At 36.8% G+C, this 20372-nt stretch overlaps 1 protein-coding gene across 1 annotated transcript in view; it reads left to right on the forward strand.

The window, feature by feature from the left end:
- GNA13 (G protein subunit alpha 13) overlaps positions 1-20060 on the forward strand; it is a 36473-nt gene extending 16413 nt beyond the window's left edge. Inside the window, exons 3-4 of the mRNA XM_033090243.1 lie at positions 10459-10509; positions 15944-20060. Coding sequence (XP_032946134.1) covers positions 10459-10509; positions 15944-16516 — 624 coding nt within the window. The 3' untranslated portion in view covers positions 16517-20060. The remainder of the gene's footprint in view (positions 1-10458; positions 10510-15943) is intronic.
- Positions 20061-20372: the final 312 nt, after the last annotated feature.

A 20372-nucleotide genomic window follows, 5' to 3' on the forward strand; every position in this document is an offset into this window, starting at 1 on the left:
TTAATTGGAGTCTACATAATTTTGACCTATATACAGAGCAAAAGAAAATAGCTTCTACTTCTTAAAGTAAATACTGTCTTGCTTCTCGTGAACCAAACAAAAAGGCATGAGTAGTAGGTAGTACTTTATGCTTCAATGATAAAGATGACAATATTACCCTTATTAAAAACACGTGCTGTGTGTCACATCAGTACTTTTATAATACTTTCTCCAGAGAAAAATGAGTACAGAAAGTCATTAAACAAAAAAGTAGGTCATCTCAAAGATAAGGAACAATAAAATAGGTCCTTTGTGAAGACCAGGCACAATGAGAATGTTGGAAGGGTGGTAAATGAAAGCCGTGAAAGTGTGCCATGGCAGGTTCTGAGCACCAGGAGAGCCGATGCCTGCCCAGTGTGTAAAACTAGCCTCTCTCTTTTATTTTACTTTGAAGTTAAAATTAAAGGGAAAAAGACATGGAACCCATTACAGAGGTGGTATATTTCAAATTTTTGAAATAGTAAGATTCCATGATCTTTTTACTTTTGAGTCATTTTACAGCTATGAACAAACTCTTTAAATATAATTCGGCCTCCTTTTATGTTTATTGTCTTGAAGGAATTAAGTAGAATGTTGTAATCTTAGATTTCAGATAAATAATGTGAGCAGAGCAATATCTTGTTATATTATATATTTTCATGTGAATATATGAAGAGAAAATAGAGAAAGGACACATAGGATAAGAAATTGAGTCTTTAAATAATATTACTTTCTATATTTATTGCTAGCCATTGCCTTAGTTTCCTTAGATTGAAATGAAGAGTCTTAATTCATTAACCAACATTTTCATTTTGTACCTTATTTATATTTGGTATTTGATTCTTACTATTAAACTTATATAAGTAAATGCTAGATGGAAAAACTTGTATTGCACAAAGTCTGTACATAGACTATTATCCTAAAGGCTCCTTATTTAGATGTGGCTTCACTAAGATATTTGCAGGGCTGAAATTACTAGTGTATACAAATGTGACATTCTTTAAAAAAAAAAACCTATCAGTGGGGCAGACAGGTAGTTCAGTTGGTTAGAGCGCAAGTTCTGGGCAACAGGGCTGCCGGTTCGATTCCCACATGGGCCAGGGAGCTGCACCCTCCACAACTAGAATGAAGTCAGTGAGCTGCCGCTGAGCTCCCGGGTGGCCAGATGGCTCATTGGTTGGAGCACATGCTCTCAACGACGGGTTTGACTCCTGCAAGGGATTGTGGGCTGCACCCCCTGCAACTAACAACAGCAACTGGACCTGGAGCTGAGCTGTGCTCTCCACAACTAAGATTGAAAGGACAACAACTTGGATGGAGCTGATGAGTCCTGGGAAAAACACACTACTGTTCCCCAATTAAGAAAAAAAAAAAGTCCTGTAAATACACACTGTTCCCCAATAAAGTCCTGTTTTAAAAAAGAAAAAAAAAACCTATCAGTCACTTTTAAAGGCAAGTTAATAAGTTTCCTATTGAATAGATTTCTCCAAACATATGCTTAATAAAGCCTGCTTAATAAATATTCAGAAAACATTTTGAGCTGGCTTAGTTTGGGGATTAAAAGACTGATGTAAATTAAAGGCATATTACAGGTATACAAAAGCCTTACGGCAATAGATGCAATACGATATAGCAATCCAGTTCCCAATTGTAATTAATTTAAGGAATAAACAGAACTTTCTAGTTTTCTCTTATCTCTTGATGTGTTTTTTTCCTTTTTGAAATACTCCAAACTTGCAAGTAGAAGGACTTAATATGTATGGAAAATATGTAAGCCACTCGAAACCATTAGATTTAGCAATTTTAGAACACAAACATCTATTTTGTAGTTTGCTAGTACTAGGAAATGTTTTGCTGTTTATAGTTCTTTACTAGTGGTTGGTTCTTTATATAAAAGAGAAACTGGATATTAACTTTGAGTCACACTGTCATTTTCAGAATCACGTGTATACTTAGATTTCAAAAGAGAAATTTCGCATTGCTTACTTATCTTGGTAGTATAGATTTTCTCAGAATTTTATTTTTTTTACCTAGAATACCATAAACATCTAGATTTGCTCCGAATTTTTAATGTGTTGCACTGTCATGCTTTTAAACAAAAAATTAAGGTGATGCTAGTCTCATAACTAAAAGGGCCTCAACACATAAAAATAGGATACTTTTTAATTCACTTTTTTTATTTTTTCTAATTGACTTATTTTTTTTCACAGTGAACTTTCTGCCATTTACAGACTACTTAATTGGCTTGCAATTAAATTCTGAATATTTTACAAGATTAAACAATGGTAATTCATTTTAGTACCAAACTAAAATCTGATGCATTACTTATAGAGTGCAGTTGTTTGAATTTTATTTGACCCTTTTATTCCACAGCATTAAGTTTTACCTGTTTACCAGGTAAAAAGATAAGAGTGCTTGTTAAGCACTTTCAATTGCTCTATTTACCAATCATGCAAAGTTTTGGTGTCTGTTGTAGAAGCAAATTGATTTTGAAAATTTAGTTGAGGTTTTTAAGTTCCTTATGATCCTATGTTAAACTATAAGAAGCAATTCTAATAGTTTTTCTCATTTGCGTTTTTATAGCAGCTTAACAGTGTTACAACTAGAGTACCAGGTTCATTCATTTTTAACCACAAAAATCTCCGAGTTAGCTTTGAAAACCATGGACTATGGTGGATGTTTGAAAATAAGCTCTGGGGAGGTGGAGAGGAAGGCAGCTAGAACTGTAGTCAAGTATGTCTGATTTACCACATCAATTTTTAAAAAGAGAAAAGGAAAGTTCTATTTGTAGACTTAATTCTACTGTTTATATGTCATAACTTAGGTCAAATGAAGGCATGATATTTTGTTTGTAAGTCCTAATTAAATGTAAATGTTGCTTGAAATCTACTTTTGCAATAAGATAAAGCTAAATAAATTTCTAATCTAGTTTTTTAATATTCTTGGCATTTTTACAAGGCTTAAACAAACAGCTACTTGGGTGTAATCAGCACCAAAAGATGAAATTAATGTAAAGTCCAATTTTGAGTAAGCTGAATGTCCAGCTCTGAACTGATGCTAGAGACTGCTGCATCAGACTCACGAGACGGCTACATCAGACTTCTCTTAGAGCTTAAGTTACTGATTTGGTAGATGTGTGGTAGGCCTGGGAATACGGGTTTTTAACAAGCACATTAGGCAGTTCTGATGCAGTGTCAGGATTAAGAACCATTGGTCGAAAACAAGAGTCAGGAAACTGCTTCTGTGAATGGTCAGGTAGTATGATACTTTAGACTTCACATGCCAAGAGATAAAATCCAAGGGCTTTTATGTGGGTATTTAGGTAAGAAGAGAACACAGATTTCCACAATTTTTTTCATTGATGAAACTCAAAATATATAATAATAAAATTGTATCCAGTGTTTTGTAATATAGATTTACTAATAAGAAGAATGGAATTCTTTGGGAGAGGGATAATATCTTATTTCATTGGATTCAAAGTTTTAGTGTTCCCTATCAAAATCGGTTACAAAATGTTCATCCATGAGTGCTGATCTGTGATGAAATTTTACACACTTCATCCTTGAAAATGTCTTTTCACACAGATAGGTACTGCCAAGTGAGTATGATTTTAACAGAGCATAGTCACTGCTTGGAAGACGTTTACTCATGTAGAATCCTGTCATGTTCTTCTCCAGTTTTGCCTCTTGACATGTCATTTACATTGAAAATTAACCATTTCCGATGGAAGGTTAGGTGGAAGCTCCTCCTTGCATTGTTAAAAGGATTTTGAAATATGGAAATTTCCTTTGCACTTGCACTAGTGTCTGAAAGATGCTGCGGAGCTATAATCCGATTTTGAAAATATATATTGGCTATAAATTTGTGTGAGAATGGAGGCCTTGCTTTGTGTTAATTTTTGACAGCAAATGAAGTGTATAAAGCAGTTTTGATATTGTGTATGATTCAAATAATACTAGTCATTGAATTGACTTTACCACTGTATGTTTTGCAAAAACTGTTCTGCGTTTTAATTTTGGGTTGAATTCACAAAGAAATATGTCCAGGTCTTCCCTAAAGCTAATTTCCAAAGCCATTCAGTGGTCTACATTAGTGTTTGAAGATGATTCTTGTTTGGAAAAAATTTGATTTCATCCATTAGTTCAAAAAAATCTCGATAAAAATTTACCTCTCCTAAGCCATCAAACTGTGTAACAGGGTGAGTCAGCACATTCAGCCTCTAGTTCTGACAAATTTGTGGAACTGATGGTCAGGTCCATGAAAGCAAATTAAATTTATTATTGACACTACTGGTTCGATAATATATGATAGATTTATATTTTTCCCACAGAGTACCTGCTGGTGAATAATACAACGCATAACCATTTTCACAATCTTTGTAAGTTTGCCCCCTTTCTGCTCCACACAGTTTTACCACCATCTGTTGTAACACCCTAGCATATTACGTACAGGTTGTGCTGATCTAGTGTTTTCTCAGATTCGTTGAAAACATTCTCATCTGTTCTTCTACACTAACCATTCATACAGGCTAATTGTTTCGTCACTTCAAACTTGGCATTGATTTCTTGAGTAAACAACTGAGCAGCAAATGGTAGTCTTTGCTTGGCTAACAAATATGAACTGCTTGGAAGCTTACTTTGATTGCAGTCTCATTTTTTTCATGTTTTGCTTTTGTGGAGAAATTCTGCTGCGAAGAATAATAAACTATTCCATGAAAAATTTTGTTAAGTTTTCTGACCATTGCTTTCCTGTGAGTTGGGATTATTTTGAAGAGTGCTAAGTCTGGTAATGTTGACGTCCATTATCTTGTTTTAGCATAGTTACAGTGTCACTGCATAATAAGTACAGTGCCATCTAACTTGATATCAAAATTATCCACATTCCATTGTACCTCAAAAGCATGGCATTTAAAGTCTTCTTTTTTGCTTTTTGTTTGATGAATGTGTACTAACTAGCAATAAAAAGTCATGAGATGGCAGCAATACCAGTGACACTCAAAAGCATTTTCAAGTTATAACTGGGTCAGTGCAATTTGTAGTGCAAAGTGAAGAGAGCCTCTGTCGGGAGAGCCCTCGTGGCTGCCGTGGCGTGGAAGCAGCCACAGACAGTACACAGACAAATGAGCATAGCTGTGTTCCAATACTGTTTTATTTGTGGACGCTGACATTTGAATTTCATATCATTTTCAAAGGTCACAACATTTCTTTTGATTTTTTCCCCCCTAGCCATTTAGAAATGAGCCACACAAAACAGGCAGTGGGTGGGCCAGATTTGGCCTGTGGGTCATAATCGGAGGATCCTTGGTTTAGAATGTAGAAACATGGGAGGAATACTCCAGTGGCTCTCAGCCATCCTTTCCTTCTGCCACTGCAGTAATTCATGGCCACTTGTACTTGTACATACTATTCCTGCTGCACTGTGAGGAGAACCATTTTAAAGCTCCTGTTACATATTGCCAAATTGCTTTTTAGAATACGTATGCCTTGCTTTTTACAAACCTGTGTTTGATCGTTATGTCTGTAGACTTTAGAAGTTTAGATCAAACTTTAAAGTTAAAAATCTCTGCTTTGTACCTATGTTGTATAAGTAGAGTTGCCCCCTTCCTGTTAACGTAAAGCTGCCAGTATTTGAGTATATTCTTCTAAAAAAGCAGATAATTTCTTCTTGTGTATTCTTTGGCTGCCCAGCTTAAATTTTACGGCTTTTTAAAGTAGTATACTCTAAATCCTGTCCTGAATATATTTTGGCTGTGCAGAAGACAGCGTTGAATAAATTTGTCTCCAGTTCAGTAACTGGGCAGATAAATTGCCAAGTCTCACTATAACTGCACATTGTCTACCAGATATTATTTTCTAATTTTCTTTCTCAGCCTTTCTGATACCTTTAAACTCAGGGCTTCTGACCCATTTTGTCTTTGCAAGCAAAGACAGTATTTTTATAACACGATTCTGGTGAATGTGGGGCAACCTTGAGGCCATTTCTAGTTTAGCTAGTTGTAGTTCATACGACATAGCTAGTTCATAGAACTGATAGAATTTTTTAAATTCAAAGGGACTGAAGCTAGTTAATTTCATCTAGCATTTTATTCTTCAGTTAACTTAAGCTCACCATTGTTCATTGGCTTTGTCAATCGCATAGCGTATCTTGTGACTAGAACCCAAGTCCACTGGCTGCTATGCCGTTGTTTAGGTGGAACATAAATATCCACAGGGTAAAGAAATCCCACAAGACTTTCAGAGTGCCATGCTACTTTGTACTGTTCAGGCCTAACTACAGTAACCTAGAAAGTTATCTCAGTATTCCGAACAGAGAAAGAACCAAGGGATGACATAAAACATCTTAAACTTAAAAAGTCGTGAGTATGAAATGACTTTTCTTTGGAATTTTATTAGAAATTACCTTCAGTAACATAAAACAGGCTGGGGAAAGTTAAAATAGTCTCAAGTCATAACCAACAAAAAGTGAGTCTTAAACACATACTGTTTCTTGCCCAATACGTGAAATTATCTTCTATATTAGCCAAGAGACTGAGCAACTCGAACAACTCGAAAAATGAGTCACAACAGAAGTGAATTTAAGATTAAATAGACACATAGATCTAAAGAAAGGAGAACTTAAATTTAAATCAGTTGTACAAACTGAAATTGTTGCCTAGGGCAGAACTTCAGTGATTATCTATTGAATCACAGAACTTCCTCATTTTACTGTTGGTTAAATTGAGGCCTGGAGAAGTTTAGACTGGAATTCACATCTTTCCCGTAACATTAATATGAAACAGCTAGCTAGCTAGAAGACTTTTGATCACTTCTGAAACTTAGGAAAAAATATTTTGGAGAAATTTTCCTCTAGTATGTCATACTTTATTCACTAAATACTTTTGGGGAGGAAGGAGAGGCGGCTACCAGGTGCTGGGCACTGAACTAGGTATAAAATTTGCGTAAGGGCACTAATGCACAAACAGGAGGCGACTACCAGAAGCTCTCGGGCTTACTGAGAACAGAGATGTCATGATTCATTTTCCACGTCCTTCATGGTTAAATTGCAAAAAACATACATTTTATGTTTTTTAATTTGGAATATTTTTTTGAGATTGTAAAAAGACAGGTTTTCTCTTTTTTCAGTAAAACTCTTTAAAGCTGTTGTAAGAAATTTTCTCTAAATTACCTAATTCAAAAAAGTATCCTTTTATAGCGTCTGCATGTTCACACATGCACGTGTGCATTTGCATGCACTCGTGTGTGCTTAAAATCGTTTGTTTCAAAGCAGCTTACTTTTATGAAGCTTTAGTTTCCCGTCCTTGTATTAAAAGATTATTAAGCTTTTCCTGTCTCCACTCTGTTTTCTTATTAATGGAAGGATTGGTATCACCTTTGATAAAAAATTGTGAATTAACATCTTTTTTTTTTTTTACTTGAGAAGTTATTTTAAACCGAAATGTATTCATCTATTCAAATGTTTGAAAGTGAATAATAAATATTTTTAATTCAATTTTATACAGTCTTGAGTGCACAAAAGACTTCGTAAATAATACTAATGAAACTTTCTTCACTAGAAGTTGAAATTTAATAGTAGGAGCACATGCATATTTCTATAATTATTACTGTTTGATTTTGGTGAGATTATGAATTCATAATAAACAAAGACATGTAGTAATTTGAACCCAAAAGATCTGAGATATTCCTTCTTAGGGAAGAAGGTTAAATCAGGAAGCTTCAGTGTAAATAACTTAAAATATTTTTTTATATTTATATACCAAGAGATGATCAAATAGGGACAATTTTTCTTTTTTAAAAAATGGAATATAGGCACTAATAGACACACAAAGTTACCTTTTCCATCTTATAAATAGCTAAAATCAAAGCATACATAATACAGATGCATTCTCATCATAATTCCTTGAGTCCAGATTTTTATGGAATTAAGTATTTTTTGGATTTCAAAAAGATAATACAGTACATGTGCTGATTATGTAATATCCACAATGTTAGCAAAACATTTGAATAAAGACTGTAAAGAACCTCACATCAATTCAGGTCAGGTTTTGCTGCCAAATGAGTGTTGGGGCCAAGCTTACTACAAAAAAACTTTTGGATAAGTGGTTGTTAATGGACATTCATTTGGTAATCTGCTACTTTAACATTTTTAATGGTATAAATATTTCATATGCTGCAATTACATCAAAATAATTATTCGATGACTTATGTCACTGTTAGTATACCAAAATTTATTAAATCATTCTCCTAATGAGTGAGAAAATGAATTTCTAAATTTTGCTATCATAAGTGGCACAGAGTAAAATGTCTTTTTGTTTGTATCATTTTAAGTTGAGTAAATTCCTTAGAATGGACAAGAAGAGTTCATTACACGTTTTATGAGTTATACTTACAAGTTTGTAAAAAGTTTGTGTGAATTTTCAACATCACTAGGATAAATATACCAATTTCCCTCTACCCTCAGAAACAATGGATTGGGTATAAACATTTATTTTCTAAGAGGGGGAGGAGGTCTTACTGCTTTAGATAATGTGTTCATCTTAAGGGTACTTTAACTTTCATTTATTCGATCATTAGTTAAGATAAACAGCAATACTAACTGAAATAAATATTTGTGTAGTTGAATTTTTATTCTTGATTTGGATATGGAAAGTGTAATTTTCTGTTTTAAACAGAGCTCTCTTGCTCTGGGGTCCCTAAAATGATAAGCATCAGTCATCACAATGTGGAATCTTTCAGAGTTTGTACCTTAGTTTATTATAGAAGGATCTGCAGGACACTCTTATATGATCTTGGCTTAATTTATCTTCATAATTTCACTATTAATAAACTCAGTCATTTTAACTCTTGAATAGGAGAGAATCAGGAGAACATTTGTGGAAGTAAGTACTAGGTATCTTAAAGATGTTTAACCTCCTTGCCTTAGTAATTCTTCTGAGATCATTAAGAACATAATTCAAGAGCACATACAGCTGTACTCTAAGCTGTTTATCACAGCAGTATTTATTTTTAAAATATAAACTGTTTACTTAAAAAGGAAGAAACTGAAATATCCAATATTTAGTGATTTTATTTAACTTTTTAGCATGAATAGTGGGGATTATTTTGACCATTGGAATTTACTTACAATTACTTAGTGGAAACATTAGGATGCAGACTTGTCTCTGTTATTTCAATTATGTTAAATATACAAACAGTGATTAGAAGGAAATATCCTTAAATGTTCACTGGCTGTTTTTTGAGTAGTGGAATTAGTGGTTATTGCCTGTTTCCTCCTTTTTTCAGTTTTCAAACTTTCCACAGTGAATTTATGTTAATACTAAAATCAAGAAAAAAGACAATAAGTGCAATATACAACACTACTACCAGTCAAAAAACACCTTTTTTGAAATGTGTTAAATTTCACTTCTGACATTTAACATTACATAAGTATTCGATCAATGAACATATTAAACTTCAGTTGGGTTGTACAAACAATCCTATAAGTAATTATTGATGTTATTTAAAGATTAAGGTTAAATTCCCTTTGACCTATAAAATGTTATCCATCCAAACACAAAAATATTTTTTCATTAAAATAGATGACATAATGCAAACTATTTGTACAGGAGTAACCAAGTCATCTCTTTGTTAACCTAAAATGAATTCCTTGAAGATTTTTCTTTTCCTCTTTCCTAAAAATCATCTTTAGATGTTGTAAAAACTGTACCAATATTCCAGGTCCAGAAAAACAGCAATATCATCTACCACTGCTTACTACCCTCTTATCTGTCCTCTGTTCAACTGTTTCCTTTTAGGAATGTATTCTCATACAGTTTAGATACTTGAAATTGCCTGGAGGTCCAATAGAAATCTGGGCTCAGAGAGAGAGGGCTGGTCACCCAGGAAAAGACCTCTTGGAGAACAGGAAGCTTGCAGGATTATTCAAAATTTTCTGGAGCAAGGTGTGTCTCCAGGCCGTGCCTGTTCCTGAGATTTTTTTTATGTGGTGGTCTCACTTCATCTCCAGTTTGCTCTTGTTTCTGAAGATAAATGCCGCTGGTAGAAACTTAAGATAGAAAAACGTAGACAAAGAGAATCCCACTTAAGTTTTAGTTGTAGATGTATACGAGTATTTATCTCAAAAGCAGTTTCATCTTTTAATTACATCTTCCCTTTGGATGCATAGATAGTGATATCAGAAGCATACATATAGTCCTGTCCAAAGAGATGATCACTTGGGGGTATCACTTATGTGAAGCATTTGTGAAATTAACCAGGCTGTGGCACTCTGTCACTGAGGCCGGCATTTTACACGTTTTTAGTGGGGTTAGCTGTTGAGTCTGAAATTGGTGACTCAGCAAACGATGTTTGGATTAAGTGTACAACCAGACAATTTAATATAAACTGTTGTAACAAAATCATCCATTTCTCAGCCCTAATAACTTTGTTTTCTTCTTGTTTTTAGGGTGAATCTGTAAAATATTTCCTGGATAACTTGGATAAACTTGGAGAACCAGTAAGTTTTTAAACTGAATCTTTATTGCCATTTGAAAACAGTAGTCAGGATATTGGTGTTAGGGAATTTAGAAAAATTATGTATCAAGCTTTTTGCTTCTTCCTTTTAACTAGTGATGGTATGCTGACTGTTCCTGCTTCATTTTTTCTCCCTCTACTATCCAGATCTTTGCCATTTCCTTAAGGAATGCCCTGTCCACAGCTTCAGGAAACTAAAACTGTTTAGGGAAAGAAGTTTATGTTTAAAAATGAGATTGTACATTATCTGTGCTACTTCAGTGTCCTTTTGGGGTTTTTTTGTAAGAGAAACAGGAAGAAAACGGGGAGTTAATTGATTTAAAAACATTTCAGCAAATGTTATTTCCCAGTTCGGGACTCCTTTATGTTGAGTTACAGCATAGGAGGGCTAGATGCTGAAGAAAGACCACGATGTAAGAGAAGGGGTCACCCTTGGGAAGAGAGGTGGTGATTTTCCTGCACGTACCCGACAGAGCCAGCAGCTCAGCTGGCACTGCCTGGCCCTGGCCGCCTAGGCCCACGGTGGGTAGAGCTGCCGCACTGCACTGTGTTCTCCATATCACACTCACGCAGGAGACTTAACCGGAAGAAAGGTTTCTGATACTTAGGAAATGTTTGAAAGCCATTGCCCCAGAGTCATTTGTTACCTGCTAAATTTAGTGTGGCTTTGTTTGCCTCCTCTTGCAGCAAATTTCTGTTATAAATTTTAATACAGTCTTAATGGATTCCTTCAAGTTGTTACTATAAAAATATAAGTGAAGGGAAGCACAAAATGAAACCCATTGCAAATAGGAAAGTAATGTACTAATGTATCTAGGACATGTGAAAAAGCACCTTCTTTTTGCTCTTGCAGGATAATTTTTGTATTTTCCCTTATTTTGTATTTTGCTAAATTGCATTTGTCTACCCTTAAACCAGTATTTTTCTCCTGCCTCTTTCCTAGACACAGGTGTTCCAGAAATTGAGATCTCCTTATTTATGTGTGTTTCCTCAGCCCTCATCAGTGAAATTTTTATTAAGAAACTTTTATTATTATTTCATTGTCACTTTTCCATCTGGTCAGATTATAAGCCTAAGTATAGGCCAATGGAGAGAAGCCTTAGTAGATAAACTAATTTTTAAGAGTTATTTCATATTTTCCAACCCAGACACTGCAGACTTGATCTGCTCTCCTTAATTTGCCTTTTCAGATAGGCCTTCTCTGAGCACACCACTCAAAGTAGATCCCCTCTTGTTTTCATCATCAGCCCTTGCTTTTTTCAAATTTCGTTGTTCTTACTCTCGTTGGTTTGTTTACATGTTTATTGGCCTTTTACCTACCTCTTTCCATAAGGGCAAGAACTTCATCTCTTGACTGTGAAGAGTTGAGTTCTTGATGCCTAGGCGTGGCACGTGGTAGGCACCAAACAAATAGCTTGTGAATGAATGACTCGAGGCCAACTCCAGTCAATTTGTATTAGCTACTTAGAGTCTTTTGTTGAGAATAATTCTGAGGCCACATCTAGACGAAGACAAGAAAAGTACTGTGATGAGTAGGTAGTTATAAAGGAGGGGAGAAAAAATCCTGGGTGTGCTGTAGATTGGGCACCCATTCTGTGCATATTAGATAAGTTACAGGATCACAGAATGCATTTGCGTGTCCATCTCTGACTGTAGTACCAGGGCCATCGAAGCCCTGCTGTGTGCCAAGCCCCATGACTCTGGTAGGTGGAACAGCACAGGGTCAAGGACATGGGTTGTACAGCCCCCCCTGGGTTCTAATTCCAGTTCCATCACAGACTGGCTCTGTGTGACCTTAGGCGTTTCTAAGCCTTAGTTTTTCCATCCATATCGTAGATATAGTACGAGAACTGACCTCATAGGCTTATGGGATATTTACATGAAATAAACCTCATGTCTCAGTCTGCTCGGGGTGCCATAACAAAAGACCATGGAGTGGGGGCGCTTAAGCAGCAGACATTTATTTCTCACTATTCTGGAGGCTGGGAGTCCAAGATCAAGTGCCAGCACGGTTAATTCTGGTGAGGATTCCCTTCCTGGCTTATACAGACTGTGGCCTTCTCACTGTGTCTTTGCAGGCTTTTGTTCAGTGCATACTCCTGGAGAGAGAGAGAGAAATTTTGTCTTTCTTATAAGACCACAAATACTATCTGGTTAGGACTCCACCCATATGACCTCATTTAATCTTAGTTACTTCCGAAAAGCCACATCCCCAAATATAATCACATTGGATGTTAGGGCTTCAACATGTGAATTTGGGAGGGAGGACACAATTCAGTGCATAGCACCCCGTAAGGCTCTCAGAACAGCGCCTTGCACGTCATCAGGGCTCAGTGGTCGTAGCTGTTTTTTTCTCTGATCCCTGTATTTAAGGAACTCATTCTAATCAGAGACATAGCTAATATACACAAAACAAGCAGAGGACAATTAAATAATACTGATTATTAGTTCATAGCGGGGAGAGATGTTTTGGCTGGAGAAGTTGGAGCTAGCCAGTGAGAGTAAGTGAACCTGAGCCACCTGATAGGGAAATAGGAGATGCAGCCCACCAAGATGAGAGACAGCTGGATGTGTTTGGTTTTAGGCGGCACATCATACGTGAGGCACTTGGCTCTAACTCATAACAACAGGTTTCTAGAAGGTAGGAGCTTGTGTTTGGATGCCTTGTTCATTGCACTTGCACTGTTGTGCAAGTCCGTGGACATGGAACGGTATCATGACGTGAAGCTCTGTGCAGGTCTTGATGTTAGCCTCCGTGGTGAGACTGAACTCTGTGGAGCTGCTTCCAGAAAACGGAGTCAGGAGGGTCATGAAAGCTGCTCAGCAAGATTGGGATCTGATGAAGTAAGGTTGCACCATACGCGCAAGTTCTGAAGTCATGGTGCAGGAGGGCTAGTCTGGGGGAGGCTCAGAGATGGAGGAGCTAGAGGTACGAGACATCCAAGGCAGAGAAACCAGTGAAGAGATGGTAATCCACACCTGAGATGAAAAAAAATGAGGACAGTGGAAATAAAGAGGAAAGGGAAAATGTAAGAAAGACTCAAAGAAGGAGCAACAGGATTAGTATAAGATAGAAAATGGTAGAGAAGAGTCCAAGGTCATAGGGAGGCTTACAGGACACGGTCAGTGTTGGTAGAGCAGGAAGCAGAAAGGAAAGCATGTGAGTTGGACTAGAGGAGTTGGTAAGGATGAAAATGAGTTTTCTTACTGAATATGTTGTGTCTGTGAATAGATTGTCAAGTGCAGATGAGTGGGGAGCATTTATAAATGTGACTCGAGAGACTTGAATGGAAGTTTCCCTGGCTATCACAGCCTTCTCGATTTCCCTCTGTAGCAGTGGCGATGGTGGCGGCAGATGCAGTAGGAACAGCTGGTTTAGGAACACGTAACACAGTTCGTAAGCACTGAACTCATTTAGTCCTCACAGCATCTCTGAATGCTATGTGTGGTATTTTACAGATGAGGAAATTGAGACAGAGAAGATAAGTGACTTATCCGAGGTCACACAACTAGTTTGTGGACACTGGCTTTGGATCCATAGTCCTAGTCACTGTTACTGCCAGACCATTTAGCATTTCGTTACATTGTCCTGTGTTTTATGCTTCATATGAATTAGCTTTTAGCATCCTAACTGGATTGTTAGCTCCTAATTAGGTAATAATAAAGAGCTTTTTATTTTTATGGAATTAGAAAATTTTTATAAAAAGAATAACTCAGGGCTGGCATGTTTCTGAAGCAGCTGTCACACATACACGTGCACTGTAAATTGGTACCACCTTTCTAGAAAGCAGTGGGTGTTGTATCCAGGGTCATCAAAATGTTCATAACCTTTGACCTCATAGTCTTATTCTTGGGTATTTAATTTCAGGAAATAATCCAAAAGGGAAAAAAAAAGTTTTTGCACAAGAATTTTAATGTAACAGCGCTTCTATTAATTAAATCAAAAATTGGAAACAACCTAAATGACCACTAGGAGAATGTTTATGTAAATGATAACACATTACTGCATTCAATGTGTTTTATACTGTTTTAAAATGATATACAGCTGTATCAGCATGTAAAACAGTTCATGATAAAATGTTAGGCACAAAGTGCGGGGAGGCTAAAAATTGTGTGGGTGTATGCTGATTATAATGAACAAAAGCTAGTAGGACATGTGGAAGCACCAACCCATTTATTGGAGTCTTTGAGTTACTTAATAAATGGCTGTGGATTACAGATAAATGAGAACTGCCTACTTTCTTGAATTCTTAACTCCAGGGTACCATTTTTAGGAGATAAGTATTTGCATTGTAATGACATTTCAAAATCATATTGCACTATTTTGAAAGGCATAAAATGCAGCATTATGAATAACAGTTGGCATTGTTTTAAAATATTGCCTTGATTTTTAAAAATATTTTGACCTTGATGAGGAGCATTAAAAGCCATCCTCTTCAGTATTGCCAAAAAAGCGATGTCAGAGGTCTTAGAAAATACTAGCCCGAAAAGAGAAAGAACCAGTCACACTGACTGCATAAGGAAGTGTGCTGTCAGGGAGTAGTCGCTTGTGGGACCAGCAGCTTCCATCCTTTCAAGGTCTTATAGTTGACTGATCCTGTTCACAGAGAAAGGCTCATTTGATCTTTGCTGAAACTCTCCCTCAGAGGCAGGTAGGCCAGGGATGGCCACCTTCATTTCACAGGCAAAGGTGCTGACAGAGTAAGGGAGTATTTGTGTCAGTAGATGAGAAAGCTGGAACCCAGCTACACTGTACTTTGGGAACAAACCTAGGCAGGGGCCTAAAGTGTATTCGGTTTATTAGCTGTAGGATAGGAAGTATTTTCCATACGTGTCGTGTAGCAGCAGTGGTAACATGGAGGGACCAGTGTAGAAGCTCTTAGTCACGAAGGCTGGTACACAGTGAAGAAATGTTTAGAACGGGGGGGAGGAGGTGGAAGGGGGAGAGAGGGAGAGATCTGTGAACTGAGAAGTGATTTCTGGGAATTGACATTTCAGACCTCATTGCCGTTAGAGGAGTAAGGGAGCAGGCGGCTGTGCCAGCCGTGAGGTCACTTTGGCTGGAACTAAGAGTGGGGAATGGCGAGGAGTCATACTGACAGTACATATAGCAGTGGGCAGGGGAATGAGGACAGTTGGGAGATGAGACCTCAGTTTGAGTAGTCGTGGAGGGGTGGAAAAAAATAGGCGTCGCTCATTGGCAGTGAATTTCGAACGAGTCTTTGTACATTAATATTGTAATATATCTTGGCATTGTATAATGAGAATAATAATAGTATTGCTGCTTTACTGTTATCAGGAGGTGTCCTTACAAAGATAATTTTGTTTGCATATCCATTCACTAGATCAGTTAGAACATTAACAATTCTGATTACTTTTGGATTGCTGAGTCTAAAATTTTTTTTTTTCTTTTCCAGGATTACATTCCATCACAACAAGATATTCTGCTTGCCAGAAGACCCACCAAAGGCATTCATGAGTACGACTTTGAAATTAAAAATGTTCCTTTTAAAATGGTTGATGTAGGTGGTCAAAGATCAGAAAGAAAACGTTGGTTTGAATGCTTCGACAGTGTGACATCAATACTTTTCCTTGTTTCCTCAAGTGAATTTGACCAGGTGCTTATGGAAGATCGACTGACCAATCGCCTGACAGAATCTCTGAACATTTTTGAAACAATTGTCAATAACCGGGTTTTCAGCAACGTCTCCATAATTCTCTTCTTAAACAAGACAGATTTGCTTGAGGAGAAGGTGCGAATTGTGAGCATCAAAGACTATTTCTTAGAATTTGAAGGGGATCCCCACTGCTTAAGAGACGTCCAAAAATTCCTGGTGGAATGTTTCCGGAACAAGCGCCGGGACCAGCAGCAGAAGCCCTTATACCACCACTTCACCACTGCTATCAACACGGAAAACATCCGCCTGGTTTTCCGGGACGTGAAGGATACTATTCTTCATGACAACCTCAAGCAGCTTATGCTCCAGTGACACGCACAAGACTTGCTCTTTTAATTCCTTCTTCGTCCTTTGGATTGTTTTCTGTTTGTTTGTTTGGTTTTTTTTTTTAAATAGTTTACAACAGGAATTAGAAAAATCTTGATTCTGTGTTTAATTTCTTCGAAATCTTAGTCCTTCCTCTGTGGACTTGGGTTTGTGGCTGAAAACTGCTGAGTAATGCACCGGGGATATCTGCTAAAACTCGGGCTTTGATCTGTCTCACTATGGCTTCCATTTAGAGAGGAGTTGTCATTTCCGGACAAACCTCAAGGTATATTTCAGGCTTTCAATTCTTCCACTTTTCAAACTGAATTCTGTAGTGCCAAGTATAGAAGGTGTCCTTAAATATTTGTAGGTATGAGGTTAAGAATATTCAGTTCTAAAACAAGTGAGATATCTTTTGTTCGCCCTACACTTGTGCCTGGCTTTCTACACTTGTGACTTACTTTGAAAGGGCTGTTGGAAAAAATTTTGAACTTAGGAATAATGTTCTATAGATTTACACAGATTTAGCCTTCATGTATTTTTAATTGCTTATAGACACAACAGTTGTTTTGTTTTTCAGTTTCTGTGGTTTCTAAAGGTAATGTTTGTAGTGTTTTAAAAGTTTACATAAGGATTTCTGGTGTCATGGTAAAGGACGTTCACCAGTGGTACTGGGGGGGGAGCAAAAGGCAAGCAAGTGCCATATATAGTGTTTTGGTCAAAGTTAGTAGTGAAATACCATTTACCCTTCTCATATTTAAATATCATGGAAAAATGTGCCATATGTGAAACATTCTGGCCATAGCAGTAACTAAAAATTGCAAGAAACTTGATAACAGAATTTTTTAAATAAACAGCCTTTTCCAGAATGTTAAGTGTTTTACTCTCAGTCTTTTCAATCCTGTCTCAGATGATTTGGGGCCTTATTGTAGCAAATCATTGTTATGCCATCACAAACATCTTTCTTTTGTTCGCCTGTCTGTTCCCATCAGCTCAGACTGTGGCATTTATGGGATAGTTTTGTTCATTTGGAGCTGGCCAAAGGCAGTATTTTCTTGTCACAGTATTCAAGAAGGTATTTCAGATTTCTGTTCAATCTTGGTGTGTCTGTGAAAGAGACAGTATGTACATGTCTGTATGAAATTCCAGCTCATTGATGTACATTTTGAATGTTTTAAGGATACCCCTAAGAATAAGGAGTAACTTTTTTAGTTGACATCAGAAGTTGATTGCTTTTGACCCCCTTCCGTCACTTAACCAAATTCAAATACTCACGAAGTACCCATTACAAGTATATTCGTAGCAGACTCATGAGAATGGCTGTTTTGCAGTACTCAAAATACCGCCTTGTAGGTCATGTGTGGTGTTAGAATTGGATTAGAGAAACAGATGTACAAGGCTGATGACAGTTTGCGAAGTATGGCAGCTTCTCTCCTTTTCCTGAAAATTGTAATTAAGACTGTGATCTCTGTCACTTTACTGTATAGCTAACCATGTTCTCAGGTATTTTATTGGCTAGAAAGTTCTGGAAAGATGGGTCAACATTAGGGCTCACCCAGCCTTTCCAGCATAACACAGTGGCTTTTGGCCTGTCTTGCTGTCTAGTATGAGGAGGGTTTTTCAGTGAGCTAACCTGGGATCGTTCTTCACACACCTGACTTGTCTTGCATTTGGCGTTCCACCCTCATGGTATCCATAGTCACTTGCAGTGTGTCCTTGCCTTGGTTAATACATGACCTACAGGCCTGTAGCCCTACATGATAATGCAGGTGTTCATAGTACAGTTCATGCATGTTGGCATAGTCTATATCTAGTGCTGCTTGGCAAAAAGAATACTTTGTTTCTATCCACAGACTAAGAATTATGTCAGTGCTAGTGAATATCTGAAGATGTGTTCAGTAACACTGACTTTTTGGTGGCAGTCTGTGTAAATTTAGCAAATAGCTTTATTGAATGGCCAGAACATTGTTTAACTCCAGCGAAGGCTAAAGTAAGTTCCCTATATAAAGAGGAAACTTAGTCTATTTACATTATATTTAAGATCTGTGATATGAACCATAAAATTGCCTGACAAAGCAGAAATCATCACGTTTCCCCATGTTGACTACAACCAAGACATGTTAAAACACCAAATAGATGTGGTATTATTTTGGGTATTTGCAGTTTTCTTTCCATGTGCATGTGATGTCTCAGAGTCAACATTCTTTTATAGTAATATCTAGAATATATTTTGAGGTAGTAAATTACTTACATTTCATGGCACACTCGTTGAGAGAGTGGAACTGTAAGGTTCAATCTTAGCCCACACTTTTTATGTGCTATGTTTTTAAACCATGTGAAGGAGTCGTTTTACCCTATCGTGAAAACCAGATCCTTTTGAAACACCACTAGATGAAGAGGGAGGTGAAATTCAGCGAAGTTGAAAGGGCACTCAGTATTCACTATGCCAATTTCCCTCTAATCTCTGAAAAAGTAATTTAAATACAAAATTCTTTGGTGTGTTTGATTTTCTAAGTCTTTACAGTTATGATTTGGAATAAAATGTGCCTAATTCTTCATTCCATTCTGTTCTTAAACCTGAATGTCTTCTCATTTAGTTGCTATGAAAAAAATCACACAAGTGTCTTTTTTGACCTTGAAGAAATTTATAGTATACAGAGTTGCCTTATAAATCAAAGAACACCACGAATTTGGGCCTTGATTTTTATAGGGAAAAGTTTTTGTTAAGTGTTTTCTAAAGATCCAAGTAATTTAAGGTGTGTCTCTGCCACTTAAATTATTTTTAATACAAGGAATTGTTGCTTTCTGCCAAATACTGTATTAAGTTGAGATCTTCATTTCAGTCTTTTTGTCTGGGAAAGGCTCTTGATGGCTAGAGAACAGCCGCAACCCAAGAAGGGAATGTGGAATGAAAAAGATGCGTTTTTGTTTTGTTTTCTTGGAAGTTTATTGGCATGTATTTTACATAGAGAGAAGATCTTTGGGTGAATCTCTCAGGTGAGGTTGTTTAGGGAAATCCTTGTTCAGTTGGTGGCAGTCGTTGGTTTCAACTAGAAGGAAGTAAGATGACCTTAATACAAGAACTGATTGGAAGTATTGATTTAGAGTCCACTGAAATCACATGCCCTATAACTTTTTGTAAGAAAGAATGAGTAAATCTTAACTTCCAATGTATACCCAAATACTTGTATTTATGCTTTTGATAAAATGTATTTTCAGCATTAACGCATATATCCGGTTATGCCTTATTTACATGAATAAAGTTACCAAGTTATGTTTTGTTATGTTCTGAAAGTCAAATCACTATTTGAGAAGCCCTCAAATTGGTGCTTTCATTATATAATGATACATTTAGGCAAAACCGCAAACCAAGCCATTTGAAACAAGATTCTCTCCATTGCAATTTGTAGCAATATTATTTCTGTATGTGTAATGGGAAGGCTGAATATCAGTGTTAACTCTTAATTTCTTGTTTGACTCCATGAAATCATGCCTGTAAAGCTCCATCAAATATTTGTAACAAACTCTCTAATAAATCTAGAGAAAGTCACTCTGTTACCTTTTCATTTCTTTTAGTTTTATTTGAGGAAACAAGAACAGAAATTGTGCACATGTGTTTTTCAGTTGGAGGTCTGACTTAGCGCCTGTTCCTTTCTCTCTCCTTCCCTTCATTCCAACAGGTTAAGTTCCATTAGTTGCAGACGATCTGTCCATGTGTTGTGCTGCTTGGCGAATAGTATTGATTTTTTAATGGTAGCATGTTGGCTTTTCAGTCTAGTAAACATGAAGAAGGGAGGGATTGTATGTGAGTGGGTGTGTGTGTGTGTCTCCACGTTCCAAATAAAGCAAGTGATGTAGTGCA

Source organism: Rhinolophus ferrumequinum, chromosome 21 (genome assembly GCF_004115265.2).
Source record: "Rhinolophus ferrumequinum isolate MPI-CBG mRhiFer1 chromosome 21, mRhiFer1_v1.p, whole genome shotgun sequence".
In the NCBI taxonomy this organism is placed as follows: Eukaryota; Metazoa; Chordata; class Mammalia; order Chiroptera; family Rhinolophidae; genus Rhinolophus; species Rhinolophus ferrumequinum.